This window comes from Apium graveolens, chromosome 9, assembly GCF_009905375.1.
Source record: "Apium graveolens cultivar Ventura chromosome 9, ASM990537v1, whole genome shotgun sequence".
Classification (NCBI taxonomy): domain Eukaryota; kingdom Viridiplantae; phylum Streptophyta; class Magnoliopsida; order Apiales; family Apiaceae; genus Apium; species Apium graveolens.
In genome coordinates, this window is record NC_133655.1 from 247,865,507 (window position 1) to 247,884,193 (window position 18,687).

At 31.2% G+C, this 18,687-nt stretch overlaps 1 protein-coding gene across 1 annotated transcript; it reads left to right on the top strand.

The window, feature by feature from the left end:
* Nucleotides 1-10,150: 10,150 nt before the first annotated feature.
* On the top strand, nt 10,151-15,961 carry LOC141683855 (uncharacterized). Its single transcript, XM_074488645.1, has 2 exons — nt 10,151-11,354; nt 15,627-15,961. The coding sequence occupies exons 1-2, from the start codon at nt 10,216-10,218 to the stop codon at nt 15,631-15,633; spliced, it is 1,146 nt and encodes a 381-aa protein (XP_074344746.1). The 5' UTR covers nt 10,151-10,215; the 3' UTR covers nt 15,634-15,961.
* Nucleotides 15,962-18,687: the final 2,726 nt, after the last annotated feature.

Below are 18,687 nucleotides of genomic sequence, written 5' to 3' on the forward strand. Positions count from 1 at the left end.
ACATGGAGTTTTTTAATAATTCAAACCCCAGTTGATAGTGCCTTTTAAGTACTTCAACAATCTAATTAAAGCACCTCAATGATCACGATTAAGATTATGAGTGTATCTACTCATTCTACTATTAACATACGCTATATCAGGCCTGGTATGGTTCTTTAAGAACATTAAGCTTCCAATTATCTTGGCATATTCTTCCTGGGAAAAATTGTTACCTTCATTCTTTTTTAAATAAATACTAGGATCATATGAAGTTTTCACAGGGGTACAATCAAATTGATTAAGTTTCTTTAAAATTTTCTCAAATTGATGAGACTGATTTAATGTTAACCCATATGAATTCCTAGTAATCTTTATGCCAAGAATCATATCTGCTTCTCTAGAATCCTTCATATCAGAACATGAGCTTAGGAAAGTTTTGCTTGTATTTACTACATCAATATTGGTACCAAAAATTAACATATCATCCACATATAGACATATGATCACACAACCAAATTGATCAAATTTGGAATAAACACATGTATCGGAACCAGTTACATGGAATCCATTAGAGGTGATAGTTTGATGAAATTTTTTATACCAGTCTTTTAGAGCTTGTTTAAGACCATATAATAATCTTATAAGCCGGCATACCTTGTCTTCATATTTAGGGACAACACATCCCTCTGGTTGCTTCATGTATATCTCCTCATTTAAATCTCCATTTAAAAAGGTAGTCTTCACATCCATTTGATGCACAGTAAGATTATGAATAGATATAAGAGCTATTAAGGCTCTTATGGTGAAAATATTTGTCATGAAAGAGTAAGTATCAAATAAATTTACCCATTTTTTTGTCGATGTCCACCAACCACTAGTCTGGCTTTGTATTTTTCAATTGATCCATCAGGTTTATATTTCTTTCTGAAAATCCACTTGCTTCCCAGTGCTTTACAACCTCTAGAAAGATCACATAAAACCCAAGTGTTATTATTTATAATGAACTCTATTTTACTATAAATGGATTCTAGCCAAAAATTAGAGTCAATTGATCTCATGGCCTCCTCATAGGTTTTAGGGTCTTCTTTAAGAATAAAAATATTTATCTCCTCATCACCTACAAACTTCTTTTCAGTCAAAAAGGTAGTTGGAAAATCGTGCCCAAAGCTAGTATCAACTTTAGCTCTTTTACGCCTTTTAGGTTCAGAATTTTCATTAGAGGATGTAGTATTATGATGTGATATAGATGAAGAAGATGTAGAAGCTAAGCACGGTTGCACATGAACCTTCATATGAAAAATATGCTAAAAAAACTCAACCTCTCTTGACTCTTTAAATGAACCAAAGCCGGATGCATCCTTAAGAATGAGTCTATATGCACCATCATTTAAACCGAAAAAATACCATCAACAGTTTTGGGCCTAATTTTACTTCTTTGAAACTCTAGAAGCCCTATTTTTCCTAAACACCCCACACTTTGAGGTAACTCAAGTTGGGCTTGAAACCCTTCCATAATTCATAAGGAGTTTTATCAGATTATTTATACGGTGCACGATTAAGCATATAACAAGCATAAAGAATAGCTTCACCCGACATATTAATAGGCATTCCTGAACTAATAAGCATAACATTCATCATATCTTTAAGAGTTTTGCTTTTACGTTCCACTATCCCATTTTGTTCAGGCGTATATGGTACTGTAACCTCATGAATAATCCCATTAAGTTCACAAAATCTCTTTGGAGTTGCTCTATCATATTTTACCCCCAATCTGATCTTAACCTTTTAATTTTTGTATTTAATTGATTCTCAACTTCAGCCTTATAAATAAGAAATTTTTCTTCGCCCTCATATTTTAAACTCAAAAAGTAGAGCTTGTTGTATCGAGAAAAATCATCCACAAAAGTGATATTATAATGTTTACCTCCTCTACTCATAGTGTTCTTAAGGTTACCTAAATCAGTGTGAAATAATTCAAGCAACGTCGAATACCGATTTTCAAGGCCTTTTAGGGTGTTTTACTTCTACACTTCACATTTATCAAAAGATGCAGTGCTGAATTCAGGTATTAGACTAAGTTGTTTAAGCCTTTTGACAGAAGCAACATTGATGTGACCTAGTCTAGCGTGCCATAAAGTAACAGATTCAGCAATATAAGCAGAAGCAGTAGCAATTTTATTATCAGTCAAAATATCAAGTACAAACAGTCCTCCATTACAAAAACCTTTGCCCACAAAATCACCATTTTTAGTAAAAACAAGCTTATCAGATTTAAAAGTCAATTTAATACCAGCTTTGTTCAACAAAGCTCCAGAAATTAGATTTCTACGAATATCATAAACATGCAAAATATTATGCAATGCAAAAAAAATTCTAGAGGTAAGTTTAAGAGAAACCTTTCCATTTCCAAGTATACTCAAAGTGCTTGAGTTGCCCATGAAGACACCTTCTCCATCAAATGCTTTGTCATAGTCCTCGAACTTCTCCCTATTTAAACAAATATAGCGAGTTGCACCTGGATACGACATCAAATATAATTTTTTCAATGAGATTGGCTTGAGCTTTAGATATATCTTCTTTTATTTTTTAACCAGGTCCATGTCCTTACCTACATTCCTTAGCAGCATGTCGTAAGTTTTCACAAGCGAAGCAATTCACTTTAAATTGCATTCTCCTTTTGAAATTTGTATTCTTCATTTTAGGGCCATAGAGATGATTTGGACCCTTATCTTTTGGTCCTCTTTTAAGACTTGCATCTTTTGACTCAACGATTAGCAATAAAGAAAGAATGAACAAGTGATGTTTCATTTGTTTGAATTCAACTTTGTTCCTCAATCTTGATATGAGACACTAACTTTTGAAGACTAAAGTCCTTTTGTTTATACTTTATTGCATGAACATATGTTTGCCAAGATGGTGGTAATTTCTCAAGAAGACAATTAGTTTGAAACAATTCACAAATTTTCATTCATTCGGCAATAATATCAGTATACAAATATTCATATTCATGAACTTGTTGAAAAACAGGTTTATCAGCAGACATATGTAAGTTAGCCAGCGACTACATGCATATTTCTTAGTCCCAAAATCATCGGAACCTTACTTGGTTTCTAAAGCATCCCATATTTCTTTGGCCTTCAAAGATTTACTATAGATTAAATATAAAGCAGTAGTCATATAATGCAATAACATTCCACGACAAGTCTTATTATCCTTCTTAAAATCTCTTTTAGAATTTTCGGGGGCTGAATCATTAGTAAGACAATAATCTACTCCAATCTGACCCAAAATAAACTTTATCTTATCGTATCACATTTTATAATTATTTCCATCAAAAGGGTCTAATTTAGACATATCAGGAATAAAAGTATTGGAAGTCATGGTGGTAGATAGGATATATAATAACACTAAATTCAACTTTAGAATGTAAGAAAATGTGAGAAAGTAAACCGAATAATTTGTGTGAATGTAGAGTCGTGGCATGAATTAATACTGCCCTAAAGTTGAATGTGCGCCGCCACGTATATACGGCCTCTTAGCAATCAACCTCTAGGGTTACACAACCTCTGTTTCTTCGGTGCAGTACAAAGAAATAGATTAAAATTACTCTTGATCATTGTCCGAAAACATTCTTATATTTATATGCTTGAGAGAATATAATTTTTTTTGTGTCTTCAAAAAAGAGGAAAAAGATTTTATAAAGGTGAAAACTAGTAACTCCAAAGATAGTAGAAAGTCATAAGTCACTATTAAGGGAGGTGAAATGGAAAAGTTCTTAAAATAAAAAATCTCAAGATAAAGGTTTTAAAACCAAAAATCTTAAAATCAAAAGTCTCACGCATTTTTTTTAAGCAAACATATTTTTTGAAATAATAATTATATTAATTCTAACAATCTTGTCATTGAATTTTTATTATTTAAATTTATTAGAGCTCCACCATATGCTTGAGATGTAAAGTATACAATATGCTCTAAATCTGATATGTTCTCGTAATCATGTAATCTTTTTACACTGTCTGATTTTGATGATGATGGTAGTCGTATACATTATTGCTCTTTTAATTGTGTACCCTTGCATTTTGTTATTCCAACAAATTCAATAAAAAAATACATATTTACATTCAATGTTTTAATTAAAAAATTATTGATTTTGTTAAGTCAATCTATAGATTCTTTGTTAATCTTGTACAATATTCTCTTGTGTAAGAAATAAAATCTCCCATTTCAGTCATTTAAATTCTATCAATCTTAAATATGAAAAAATTCTCAATCTTATTTTCAAAATTCGATAAATTAGTATAATTATTTCAAAACAACACATTTTTATAATAAATAACATAAAAAAATCTATTACTATTATATAAAAGACAAAACATTAAAAGTTTTGGTCTGGTACCTGTTTTTTGGTGCACGCTGAATTTACCGAATTACCCTTATTTAATTAAAAGTTTTATTAAACTTAGTAATCGAATTATAATAGGAAACAAAATCAAAATCGTTTTCAACTATTACACGTTACCTTTTTTATTTCTATTAACCAAAATAACTCCTCTAAATATCACAGACAAGTCTATTTAATAAAATAAAATAATAATATCATAACCACTAATAACTAATAAATTATCTTTTTTTTCTATTTAATTGTTTATTTATTTAATTATTATTTTATCTAAAACCTTTGTTAAGCTCATTTGACTTTAGCGATCCCAAGTCTAAAGTCCAGCATCATTATCCTCTTCCTCAACAATAATCCCATGGTTCAATACAATGCAAAACACCCTCTTCTTTCGACAAAAGTCAAAACCATCCCCATCTCTAACAAGGAGTTGTGAGAAATATTTTGTACGGGTCCGCAGTAAAAAATATTTCTTTTATAAAAATTTTACTACTAATGTAAGGAGAAATATAATTAAAATAATTATTATCTTACAATTCAGTTACATAAAGAAAATTACAAAATATTATTTGATTTTTGAAATTAAATTACTTACCTATTTATATTATTATATTAAAGAGAAATCAAAATATTTCAAATCATGATTATAAAAAAAAATCAAATCAAATCGATAAAAATCGTTAGATATAATCCTAAAAGTTATTATCATAACGGGATAAGGTTCGAATCCCATCGTAACATATTAAAATTTATCATAAAACATGATAATAAAAACAATTGTTAATAGAATAGATAAAATTTTAAAAGTTTTGTATATGGTCGGTAGTACGGTACATGTTATAGTTACTTATTTGTCCTTATATATTTGTTTCATTTCTTTTATTTAATTAACCTTTTTTAATTAGTATATAAATCAAATAATTTTTTCAAGACACATTACCTTTTTTATTTTTTTCGACTAAAATATTATTTTTTTCAAAAATATCACGGACAATTATTTTTAATAAATATTATAAAAAAGAATAATAATTCAATTTTTTCACTAAAACACATTTTCTTTCACATTTTTAATAACAAAATTGATCATTTTCTGAAAATAACAGGGCAATTATATTTTACAAAATAAAATAACAATCCATTTCTTTACACTTCTCTTTTTAATTTACCTCTCAATTCTTTATATTTTAAAATTTATAAAAAGTAGTAAAATTTTATAATATAAAATTAAATGTATCCTCAACTTTTCCCTACTTTACCAGCTTTATACATTGAATATTGTTTGGTACCCCACTTTACTTTTTTTTTTACTTTTCAATTATTATTTTACATTTTCTCTTAAATTTCGTGCAAAAAACTAATGTAAATATTTGGGTGGGACGGAGGGAGTAATAATTAAGGGGTTAACAATTGCTTGCTTACATATATACTTTTATAATTTTTTTATATTTTTCCAGTTTAGAAAATTAAGGAGAATCAAAACAAAATATTCACAAAAATAAAAATATATAAATATAGCTGTATAAATATAAAGTTCAAAATAAAACTTATTGAAGACTCGATAACTTAATATTCATAAAATAATTTAATAAATACAAATAAAATTAAATATGTATAATGGCCTCAGACCAAAATAAAAGTATACATAATATTCATCGGGGTATCAAAAATTATAATATTGATCCGTCTAAAAATGTCAACTTTAAAAGGCGTAAACAAAGTTTTACTATTGATCCGACTAAAATAACAAATAAACATAAACTAAATATAGGTAACTGAATTTGCTATATCGGGTTAAAAAAATAATAAAATACAATTGACGTTATTCAAAAAATTATGCTATAAAAAAATCCTTTGTTGATATAATTAAATAGGGATAAAAAATTAATATACTACTCATCTAATCTAAAACAAAGTAATATGCAACCCTAACTTAATATAATCCCTTGCAGTTGGTTGATATACGAGCTTATGTAATTACCGATTTCTTATATATCAAAATCTCTTCTATATCAAAATGCCCATACTATTTGTTAGGAGTATGTTGTAGACTTGATGATAATCCTACAAAACACTCTAAGTAGATAAGTTAAATGATTTTGTAACCAACCATCAAAGTGATAGAGTAGCTTATGTTTAAACTAGCATAATAAGAGGCACGAGTCATTTTCTATAATTTTTTATGCATCATGTAATTATAATATTTTTAGTTATTTTTTATTTGTAAATATTGTACAATATCTGACGTATATCAAATAAAAGTTGATTATTTATTAATGTTTCCAAATTACACAACATTAATTTCTAATAAAGCTCATTAAGCAGAATATATATATAATTGTTTGTGTTGTATAATTTGTATTTAATTAATGAATATAAACAGGGTAGTCAGTGTACATTTAAAACAAAACGATTAAACTTAGTCTGTAGAATGTCGTTACTATGTTTACAAAGAAAAAAACTAAAAATTAACATATATGTTGAATATAGAGTTGACAAAAAATTTTGAATTTTATTTAAATAAACCATATGTACTAATCTATATTATTACTGAGTTCACTACCAATTTATAATTAATTTACTCAATTTAAGAAGATAAAAAATACATAACTAAAATCAAAATGACTTGCAATCATAATATACAATAATGTAAAATTTACAATACTGGTAATATAAAAGTTAATTTTAATGAAAAGTGTTAGTTTTTGAAAATGAACATATGTATGTATGAAAAAATTTTAGTTTTTTATTTACACTACTATTAACAAAGTAAGATTAAGTTATATGTGTGTGTCAGCATGTAAATAATCGTATGTTACATTTCTTAGTAAATTACGATGATTTCAATTATTTATATGATAAATATCTTATTTATGTACATATATAGTCATTATTAACATCCACTGAGGCAATTGATTACTTAAATAACATGTATTTATAATTATTCAAAAACTAAAATTATGTAACAAATAAATTGCAATAATTTATATATGGTATTCATATTATCACTGACAAACAATCCAAATCTATTTTTTACGCAACCGAGTATCAATCATGATTGTAACATAAAAATAAATTATATATTGTAAAGACTTATTATTGATATTCATGATTTTTTTTCTTCATTACGACTCTAATATTTCTTCATATAATTATATCATTATTTAAACCATTTTTAAGTTTTTTCATTATGACTCTAATATTTCTTCATATAATAATTTGATAACATTGTATACTACTCTTCTAAAATTAAATATTTTTCAATTCGATAAAGTTTTATAAATATCAGTTGAACTGGTAAATTCCTTCAAATTATTGAACAATGTATATTTTTTCTTTAAATAGTATAAATGCATTGTGTTAGGTCACACACACTGTAGAAGGGGGTTGAATACAATGTATAGCACAATCAAATCGAATTCAAATAACACAAGTAACAGAAAACAGACTTTATTCAATGCAATAAACTCTGTTACAATATGGAACTGTCTTCTCTCAGTGATGAACAAATATCACGAGAGCTGCTAGGGTTACAATGAATAATATTATCGATAATGATAACACTTATAGTGTAAACCCTATGTCTGTGTTTATATATCACACAGTTACAAGATAATAGCTAATTGATATGGAATATAATTCTGCTTCCTAAAATATATCAATCAGTTATCTTTTCTTCCAAGTATTTCATTCTTCATAGAAATCCTTCTTCATGCATATCTCTTCTTACGTTTGTCTCGATTTTCTTTCCTTTCAATCAGCCGCCTTCCTTATCTGAAAGTTTCCTTTAAGTCCTGATATTATCTCCTGATAAATATCTCATGAACCTTAAGTACTGATCACTTAAGTTCTGACTTCAGTATAAGTGCTGATTTCAGTTAAGTACTGATTTGTCATGTTTAAGTAAGATCTGAAAACTAAACACAAATCATATTAGACATGACATTATCAAATATATCTAACACATTGAATCATATGCTACAATATAGTATAAATATAACTTTTATTTGAATAATTCAAAATATTTGCACAATATAATCTTCCTCAATGAATATTGCTTATTTAAAAGAATTCTTTTTTAAAAGCTAGTTTTTTAAAGTGAAAAATAAAAAATAAATCGATATAATATATCATCGTAATTTTAACAAATCTCGTATGATCTCATATCAAATTTAAACTATTTTTAAAATCTGGACAAATTCCGAAAATAATAATGCGCTACCAATGAAGTTAGTAATTTTAATACAAATAATAAATTGACTTGATATTATAAAGACCTCAGACACATTTATTTATAGTAACATAAGATATTAAAAAAGTTCACATTATTGGTAAGATATTCTCTCCGAACTTGTAATTTAAATTTACTAAACGTAGAATGTGACGATGTTTTTCGGCCGGGTCATGTAGTCAAATTTCGAGTATTTTTTGAACAATAGGCCAAGTACTGATTTCAAATTCGAAATAAACTAAAATGCATTGACTCATTATAATTCGAACTTATCTAAATATGTAATATCAATATAAATTATTTATATATGCGCGATTCTATTTTTAATATATATTTAAAAAAATTATACATTGTACATTTTAATTACTTTTTATAATAAAAAACATGTTAAAAATATATGAGATATATTTTTAAACTAGAAAATGATTAATAAATAAGATAATAATCAATTAATGTACTATGGCTAACTTTATATCTAGAATTCAATTCTTTAAAATTAACATTACAAATGTTCAAGTAACTATTTTCTTTTTTGCGAAATTCAAGTAATTATCTTTAAAGTTAAATAAAATATTTATTTAGCACACTTATATATTACGTGTATCATAAAAAGCACATGTGACAATATGATGTAGTGGTGTGAGGTTATATAGGTGATAAAATATCTCGAGTTTGATTTCCACAAACCCTATCTTTTATATAAATATTAAAAAATAGGGGTAATTTAGTCTTCAATGAGACTTTTTAATCTCATGAATATTATCCCCTTCTTCTCCTATTATATATAGAAGAGATAAGTCTGTAGCACATTCCTGTACACTACAGTATCTTAGAAGTTTAGAAGTTTTTAGAAATTCCAAGTCATGTTGACTACTAGCAAGATATGCAGAATAGGTTTGTTAATTATAAATAAATGAAGCATTATAATTCTGCATAAGTGAAAGAGTATCAAGTGTTAAGGAAACACTATCAACGAATAATTTACAAAGCCCTCAACGGATAACTCAAGGCACTTTCAACGGATGATTCATAACTGACTCAATGGATAATGCAGAAGTCTAAAAGAACAATCAGATCTGAATAGCAGCTGAAAACGACTTGACAGTCACATGGGTTAATTGTACACGAACGGAATGTGGCCGTCTGTAATCAGGATTATGAAGATAAAGAAGTATTTCCCTTTTCATGCAAAACAGATACTTTCAAAGATGCTATATGTATCTGAACTGCATGGTACAGAGAAATGGAGAACCACGTGATTAGATCTAGATAAAAGACGTATATTCTGTTTTATCACAAATATAACTTGGTGATATATAAACCAAGAATAGCAAGAGTTAAAAAAATAGAATTGGATCAATTCATTGACACATTCAATACAAGTAAGAATAAAAGAGTATTTGTAAGTTGCATCTTTAGCACTCTCGCATTCAGTTTGTAAGAACTCTTGTATTATTAAAATATGTAAATCAACATTTGGGATTAATCTCCTATGATCTGTTCAAATAAAATTGAAATATAAAATAGGGAAAAAAATGGTTGAAAAAGAAATAGACTTAAAAGTTAAAAAAGCACTTGCTTTCTCATTTCTCAAACTCACAGATAATCTCCGATGGATCCGGCGACCCAACCACCCCCAACCCAACCCAATCACCACCATACCTCCGCCTGCATAAACTGCGGCGGCCCAACATCATTTCCACTGCCCCCAAAGATCTCCGACATTAACTCACCACCACCAGTGTATGTACCCATCAGAGCACCCGCAATTAATCTCCCCCCAAATCCCCAAAATACCCAACAGGCAATCATATTAACCCCAGTTCCTCAATCCCAAGAAACCCCAGTTCTTGAATCTCCTTATAATTTTCAAATACCCATCAAGAAAATTAATTGCCAGTCTGATGTTCAGCGGTTTCAGGCGTCGCCCACTTGTAAAAACTTCTTGGGGTTCGTTGTTTCGCTTTCGGAAGCGATAAAGGGGCATAAATTGTCTGACCCATGTCATGAATCTGCGAAAAGTTTGAGTCTTTTGTCAATTCTTGAAACCCTAGAGAGGTTTGTTGATGAGATTCCTCCGTTGCCTCAGGCAGCGAGGTACGGGAACTTAGCGTATCGAGATTGGCATGAGAGAATGACTGAAAAGGCTGAGGAGTTTGTGGGGGAGTTAGTTGGGGATGATTTGAAAGGGGCTGTTGTGGAGTTAGTGCCTTATTTTAGTGATAGTTTTGGGAATTGGAATAGGGTAGATTATGGGACGGGTCACGAGACCAATTTTTCTGCGTTTTTGTATTGTTTGGCTAGGTTAGGTGTTATTAGGAATGAGGATTATCATGCTGTGGTTTCGAGAGTGTTTGTTAAGTACTTGGATTTAATGAGGAAGTTGCAGTTGGTTTATAATCTTGAGCCTGCCGGGTCTCATGGTGTTTGGGGACTTGACGATTATCATTTTCTGCCGTTTATTTTTGGGTCGTCTCAGTTGATTGATCACAAGTATATGAAGCCAAAGTCGATTCATAATGATGATATTATTGAGAATTTTTCCAAAGAGTATTTGTATCTTTCGTGCATTGCTTTTGTGAAGAAGGTGAAGAAAGGTTTGTTTGCAGAGCATTCTCCTTTGTTGGATGATATTAGTGGCGTGCCAAACTGGAAGAAGGTTAACGGTGGATTGCTTAAGATGTATAAGGTGGAGGTTTTGGAGAAGGTTCCTATCATGCAGCATTTCTTGTTTGGATCCATCATTCCTTGGTGAGATAACTGTACCTTAATTTCAATTTGAGTAGGCTGTAGCAGTTACTAATTACTAATGGATATGCAATAGGCCTATGTTAGTGTATTGTTGAGTCTTAAATAATATAATGTGCTCAACATTCGGAATTTTGGAAATTTCGGAAGTAAAACGATACAATACTGCTATAGCTCTATAACAATAACCAATAGTTCATGTACACATGTCTTTAATCAACTCGCCTCAACAATACGTTTATGGAAAGCTATCTAGGTAGGCTTGAAACAAAATCAGAGTAGCCTGTAGTACGGAAGATATGAATCTGACGTTGGAAAGTCAGGGTCTAGTGCTATCTTATGATTACGGTCCACCAGTGCCTGGGAACTTTTTCCTTTTCTTATTATAAGCATTTAATATTTTATACCAAAGTTGATAGGGGAGGCAGGGAATAATTTGGGTTTAGGGGGGTTTCACAGAAAACTCTCGCAAGAGAACAACTCAATATCAAAATTCAATCATAATTATCTGATGAATTACAATAAAAAAGTCCTATATATAATAAACTACTTTCCTAAACACACTCGAATCCTAATTAGCTAATATCCTATATTAAAAGATAATAAATACAGTACTATATAACTAATTGGGCCTCCAAAGCCTATTATATTGTTGCCAAATACTCTCTCTGGGCTTATTGACCCATTGTCCTACATCACCTCTCCTCCGCTGAAAAGAACTCGACTCCGTGGAGTTAATAAAATCACAAGAAGAACGATAGAGCACCAAAGAACCTTGCATAAGTGGTACATGAGAACGATCACTCGTAAGAGTATATCGACGACCACCCTTAACAACTGTATAAGTGTTAGCACGTGCGATATGATGAGCATCTCGATCAACAAGCCATGGACGTCCTAAAATGACATCACAAAGCTTCAACGGAAGAACGTCACACATCACTGTATCATTAAATCTCCCAATTAAAAATGTCACCAAACACCTTTCCCGAACGCGCAACTTTGTATCATCGATCCATGTTATATCGTAAGGTTCAGGATGCAATTCCACCTTTAAACCCAACCTACAAATTGCCTCCTTAGATATAACATTAGTACAACTTCCAGTATCAGTGATAAGAGAACACAACTTACGAGCACATGTAACTCTAGTTTGAAAGATTTGTTGGCGTCGTAGGCAGAGATTACTCGCACCCTCTTGAATAACTCCAAGATTTGCTGCCTTCTCTAAATGATCTTCGGCCTCTAAATCTTCTTTAGTCATCTCAACATATAAATCATCATAATTTTCTTTTTCCATCACATTGACTCTTTTCGAAGTGTTCATTTTAGGAGAAAGGCACTCGAAAGTTTTATGCCCAATTCCTTGACAATTAAAGCATCTACTAGTGTTACTACCTTGTGATGAGACTGGAGCGCGGTTAACTTCGCTATTAACTGTTTGTTGGCCTTGAATGGAATCTGGAATAACATATTCATTCGTCGACGGGCTAGAGAATGAACTCCTCCCGATGCTCCTTCTCTTCAAATCATCCTCAACAGAGTGTGCAATCTGAATAGCATCCTTCAAAAGAAAGCATCTGCTACCAGCTACTTTACCTGAAATATCATGATTTAAGCCTCGACGATACAAAGAAATTAGAACATCTTCATCCCAAGGAAATTCAGATTGTGCTGCCAAACTATAGAATTGTCGAGTGTAATCTGCTACGGTCTTACTTCCTTGCACAAGCTCAGTGAACTGAAGTGAAGCACGTTGTTTATAATCTGCAGGCTTAAACTGACGAACCAAAGCAGCTCTCATGTCTTCCCATCTTGCCACATGATGATACCCAGATCTTTGATGTTGCTCCCACCAAATACGAGCAATTCCTCTCAATTTCGCAGCAATGAAAACAACCTTCTTATCCTCGGCAAGATTGTACCATTGAAAAAAATTATCAACACTATGTAGCCAATCTAGGAATACATCTGGTTCTTGATCCCCACGAAACTCAGCAACTTCAAGTTTCACTGTATTAATTTTCTGTTCAGGAACATTAAGTTTAGGTTGAGGATGTACACCAAGGCGGTCACTGATTAGTTTGAGCGTCGCTTGTACATCTCGCACTTGCAAACTCAGACCTGCAACTGTTTCCTCGAGATTCTGTAATCTCGTATTGTTTTCCTCGATATGTGCATCAAGACGGTTGTTTACTTCTCCGGGGTTAACCATTGTGTAACCGTAAACTTAAGGGCTGACTAGCAGTTTTTAGAAAGTTCAGAACTGTTATGAAATTCTGAAAAAGTCCAGGGGCTGTTCTGGAGTAGGGGTTGTTCTGGAGTCCTCTCGAAGATTGCGGACAATTTTGTAATATTCTAGAAGGGCAGAAACGGTTCTAGTATTGGATATAATACACGCTAATATACGTGTATGTATATGTATGTATATACGATCCTTTGACAGATTTTCTCTGGCTTTCTTCTCGTCTGCTTGCTTCACAATAGGATGGATGGTGTTGGTTTACTGCTCTGTGTATGCTGGACGGTGTTTGATTAAAATTTTAAAAGAGACACGTATATATATGGGTTGGATATACGTATTTTCTGGTGTGGCTAGGGTTTGCAGATGGATGAAGGTTGGTTTCAGGTTTATGGGTTTGATTAGGCGACGGAAGAGGGATAAATTGGCTCTGATACCCACTTTGATAGGGGAGGCAGGGAATAATTAGGGTTTAGGGGGGTTTCACAGAAAACTCTCGCAAGAGAACAACTCAATATCAAAATACAATCATAATAATCTGATGAATTACAATAAAAAAGTCTTATATATAATAAATACTTTCCTAAACTCAAATCCCAATTAGCTAATATCCTATATTAAAAGATAATAAATACTATATAACTAATTGGGCCTCCAAAGCCTATTATATTGTTGCCAAATACTCTCTTTAGGCTTATTGACCCATTGTCCTACATCAAAAGTTAATGCATATACTGTCGTTCTGAATATATCCACTTTGATCGAATATGCAAGGAAGCAACGACATATTGTATTGAAGTAATATGTCTTGCTTTGCAACAATGCTACCTTTTTGAAGTTTGACCTAATATATGCTACCAATTTTAACTAAAAAACTACGATTGTATGGACCATATGGGCCTTCGGGGTACAGGAGGAAAATAATTGAATTCCATAGTATATACAACTTCGGAAAAGGGAGACTTCTTTTTGTTACTTGTTGGATTAAATATTGGTAAATGATAGCATGATACAAGAGGCACCACCTTTCTAATCCCAGAATCCTGATGCAGGCAAAAGGTTTAACTAGTAAATAACTTCATTGTAAAAGATGGATATCTTGATGATGATGATCCTTGCCACGGGAGTCCATTAAAAATTCATAATGGCTAATGCTGACACCATGACTTGATAGTGATCCTCCATCGGAATTACCAGTGGATAGATAATTAGTTATATTAATAATCCGGTATAATAATGTTTTTCTATGTTACCAGATTAGTGGATCCATTAGCGCGATTTTAAATAGTAAACCTTTGTTGCTTACAAACTTCTCTATAATAATGTCTATTTAGCTGATCTGGAACCTAGTTTTGCTTGGGTTTCATATTTTACTACATCTTGTCGGTCATATTGTAGTTTGTTTGGTGTGATATTGAGTTTTAAACCGCTAATAAACTAAGAACCGTAGAAGTATAGAACATTAATTGCTAGAATCGCATTAAAAGATACTTATATTCTTGGTATTAAAAAAACAACACACTTCTAAACATTGTTATCACAAAGACGACTAGTCGACGACTAGTCGACGACTAGTCAGCGACAGGCGCCGAGAGTCTCGAAGCCCGACTTGTTGTGGACCAGTTGACTTGAGGTTGCCCAAGAGTCTCGTAACCCGACTTGGGGTCTTCATAACAATAATTGTGGTGTACCGTGCATATTTTGAACTTACTATTCTATTACTTTTAATTTAAAATATAAAACTAACATGTTCAATTATTTTATATATTAAATCAAGTAATTATATGTATAATGAACATTTTGTTGACTTTTTACAACTAGTCGGGCGACTTATCGACTAGTCTTCACGAAGGTACTCGGGCGTCGAGGGTCGACTTGGCGCCGTGATAACCTTGCTTCTAAAAATGCCTTGTAACCACAAGTTAAATTTCTTGTGTGTTTTTGTTTTTGATAGTTTAATAAAGCTCAGGGTTCCTCTCTTCCCAATTTATATATCTTTGATTCTAATAATTTTGATTCTTCTCCTATCTCAGGGAATAGGTGCATCAGTTGACATCAGCTGCATGAAGCTTTTCTCCGACCATGTTTCTGTAGAATGTAAGCAATGGAGAGTATGTAGGGATGAAATTTATATGTTTTTTTGGAGGTTATGAAATAAACGACTGGATATGTTTCTTATCTTTAAAAACTTTAGTTGTATTTTTCACCCCAACGTTTAGATATGGAAGTGATTATCCTCAACACCTGCAATATGAATTTAAGAGTTGTAGTAGGGCTACTATTGTGCAGTCGTTTGCCCTTACAAGCTCTCAGAATTTTATATTTTCCTGTATCTTATATTCGAATGAAAGATTATTCTTTTGGCGAAGTTCATTTTATGTCAAGAATCTTATATTTGCAATCTTGGCTTTTGCATTCCCATGATTTTTGCGTGATGTTATATGTGACGTCAGTATCTCAATCAAGTAACAATTTTTTTGTCTTGAAGCGGTGCAAAATTAATTTTGCAGCTGCAATAACGAAAAAAAAACAGCTTTTGCAACTAACAAGTTTCCGTTGTCGTCGCAAAGCAAAGAATGACAGGAATAAGCTACTGTAAAGTGAAATACGATGCCATCTTGAACATTAAGCCAGGTAGACTAACTAAATGAAAAGAAGATATGAAAGAAGCAAAACAATAGCTTTTGCCTGTAAGCTGCTGAACTACTTCTAACGATAAAACAAAATTATAGTCCGACCTGTACCAGAAAATTAGGCTAAGTATTTGAGCAAAATCAAATAAAATCCATGTTTGGCAGCAGAGCTAAATAGAACTTGAAAAACTCTAAAATTGCAGCAATAGCTAAACAATCCAGCAGGAGCAGAGTATTGCAGCGCAGTACCAGAAAATTGCAGCCAAAACAATATCACAAGTAGCATTACAGCGGCAGTTCAAGAAAAAATATTCAGCTTCTACAGCTCTTAATCTTTCCTCAATCTTTCTTGATTAAATATGGGGCCGGATGTTGCGGTTTTTTTTAATTTTTCCTTCTACTTTAGACACTGCCTCAAACTGTAGGATTTTTTTTATCATCCTGCATATTGTATACTGTATTTAGATAGAAGAATATTCTTTTCTACCGAGAGTTGATTCATGTTGAGAGTCTTACATTGGAAATCTTGATTTTGTATACCTATAAATTTCATGCTTGTATACCTATAAATTTCATGCGACGTCAGTATTTTACTTAGGTCAGAAGATACAAAGGCACGATGGACAACCACCCCGTGCTCAACAATTCTAATCCGGAGTTGCATACTCATGAATTTTTGACGAATATATTGTCATTGGGGAAGTAACTGTATTGGTAAAGTATCTATTGACAAAATAAATGCTTATTCTCTCAATTTCTTTTCGTCATTCGGTTTTTGTTGAAACAAAGTTTGAGATTTGAATTCTGGCTTCTCCACATTTTTCCTTATTTGGTCTATAATAAAGTAAGTTATAAAGTTCACTTTTATTTGATTGTTCCGTACAATCCATGTTTCTCATTTATTTAATTCAATTAAAACTATGTAAAATGTCATCGGGGAAGTAGCTCAATTGGTAGAGCATCTATTGATGAAATGAAATCTCATTCTCTTGTGGTCAATTGTTTCGTGCTGAAACAACTTAAGGTTTGCTTTTATCTATTTATATAATTTAATTTTTAAATTTTTTTATCTATTTATATAATTTAATTTTTGAAAATTTGAGTTACATTACATATTGTACTCTTTTTTTTTCTTGACATGAAAATCATTAGCTAAAATTATTCAAGCAAATTCTTCATAATTTTCCTATTTTCCCTTCTTTAGTTTATAATAAAATAATTTATTAGGTTTGCTTTTATCTATTTATATAATTTAATTTTTAAATTTTTTTATCTATTTATATAATTTAATTTTTGAAAATTTGAGTTACATTACATATTGTACTCTTTTTTTTTTCTTGACATGAAATTCATTAGCTAAAATTATTCAAGCAAATTCTTCCAAGGACAAGATGAGTAACAACAATAGGGCACTCCTCCATCCAACCTTTCACATTACCTAAGCATACAAAAATTTTAGCAATGGAATGTGCCACCATATTACATTTTCAATTACAAAAATGGAATGTACAATGAATTATTGATCAATATGGCTTGGTAGCACTAGAATGCCATTTACTAAAAGTTTGAGTAATTTTCCTAAATTGAGACTTCACCTGAGTTGTTTCACTAGAATGTCATTTACTAAAAGTCTTCTTCATTAGCATAATTCAACAATGTTCTCGGGATGTAAAAAATAATAATAGCAGTTTAGCTATAAATATAGTAAAAATCTAAACCATATACATACAACACGAAGCAACTGCATTAAAACTAGAAACTTGATACCATCTTTGAAGTACTGGTACTGGGCACAATAACAATAAAATCTACCTATTGCGTCTGTAGGACGTACAAATAACAAAAATTACTTTTTCTTCTTGGACAATATAAGGCAAAAAATATATTCTTTTCTCAACTCTGCATTGGCATGATAAAAAACTTTCAATTTATGGGGCTCGGTCATAAGAATTTCAGCAGCCTCCAACACTTGATCGCTTGACAATCCTTCCATTTGAGTTAACTCATCCATCACTTTACATGTCATGTCATCACTCTCGTTAGCAACCAACTTACCTGTATGTCAACGTTATCCATAGAAGGAAATATCGAAAATTAGAGAAATCGATAGAGAAGAGAAGAAAGAAATACCGAAGTAGAAAATAGAATAAGATAGTCGGATATGAATTTGAAATCCCGTGATATCGATAAGGTTTGGGTCTCGGTTAATAGGGAAACGGGTTCCCATTCATGGACTTCTAAAATATAATCCAAACAACATATTTATAGAGTAAAATTCCCATTCCCATTTACCAAGCACATTAACCTCCAACCAAATAACCCCCTTGTGATGTTTTATGAAACGTCGATATCTCAACTACATAAGATGAACTACAGAAAAAGACTACATAAGATGAACTATAGAAAAAGATTCCAAGGCATGACAACTGCCCTGTGCTCAACAAAAATGTTAACCATTTAG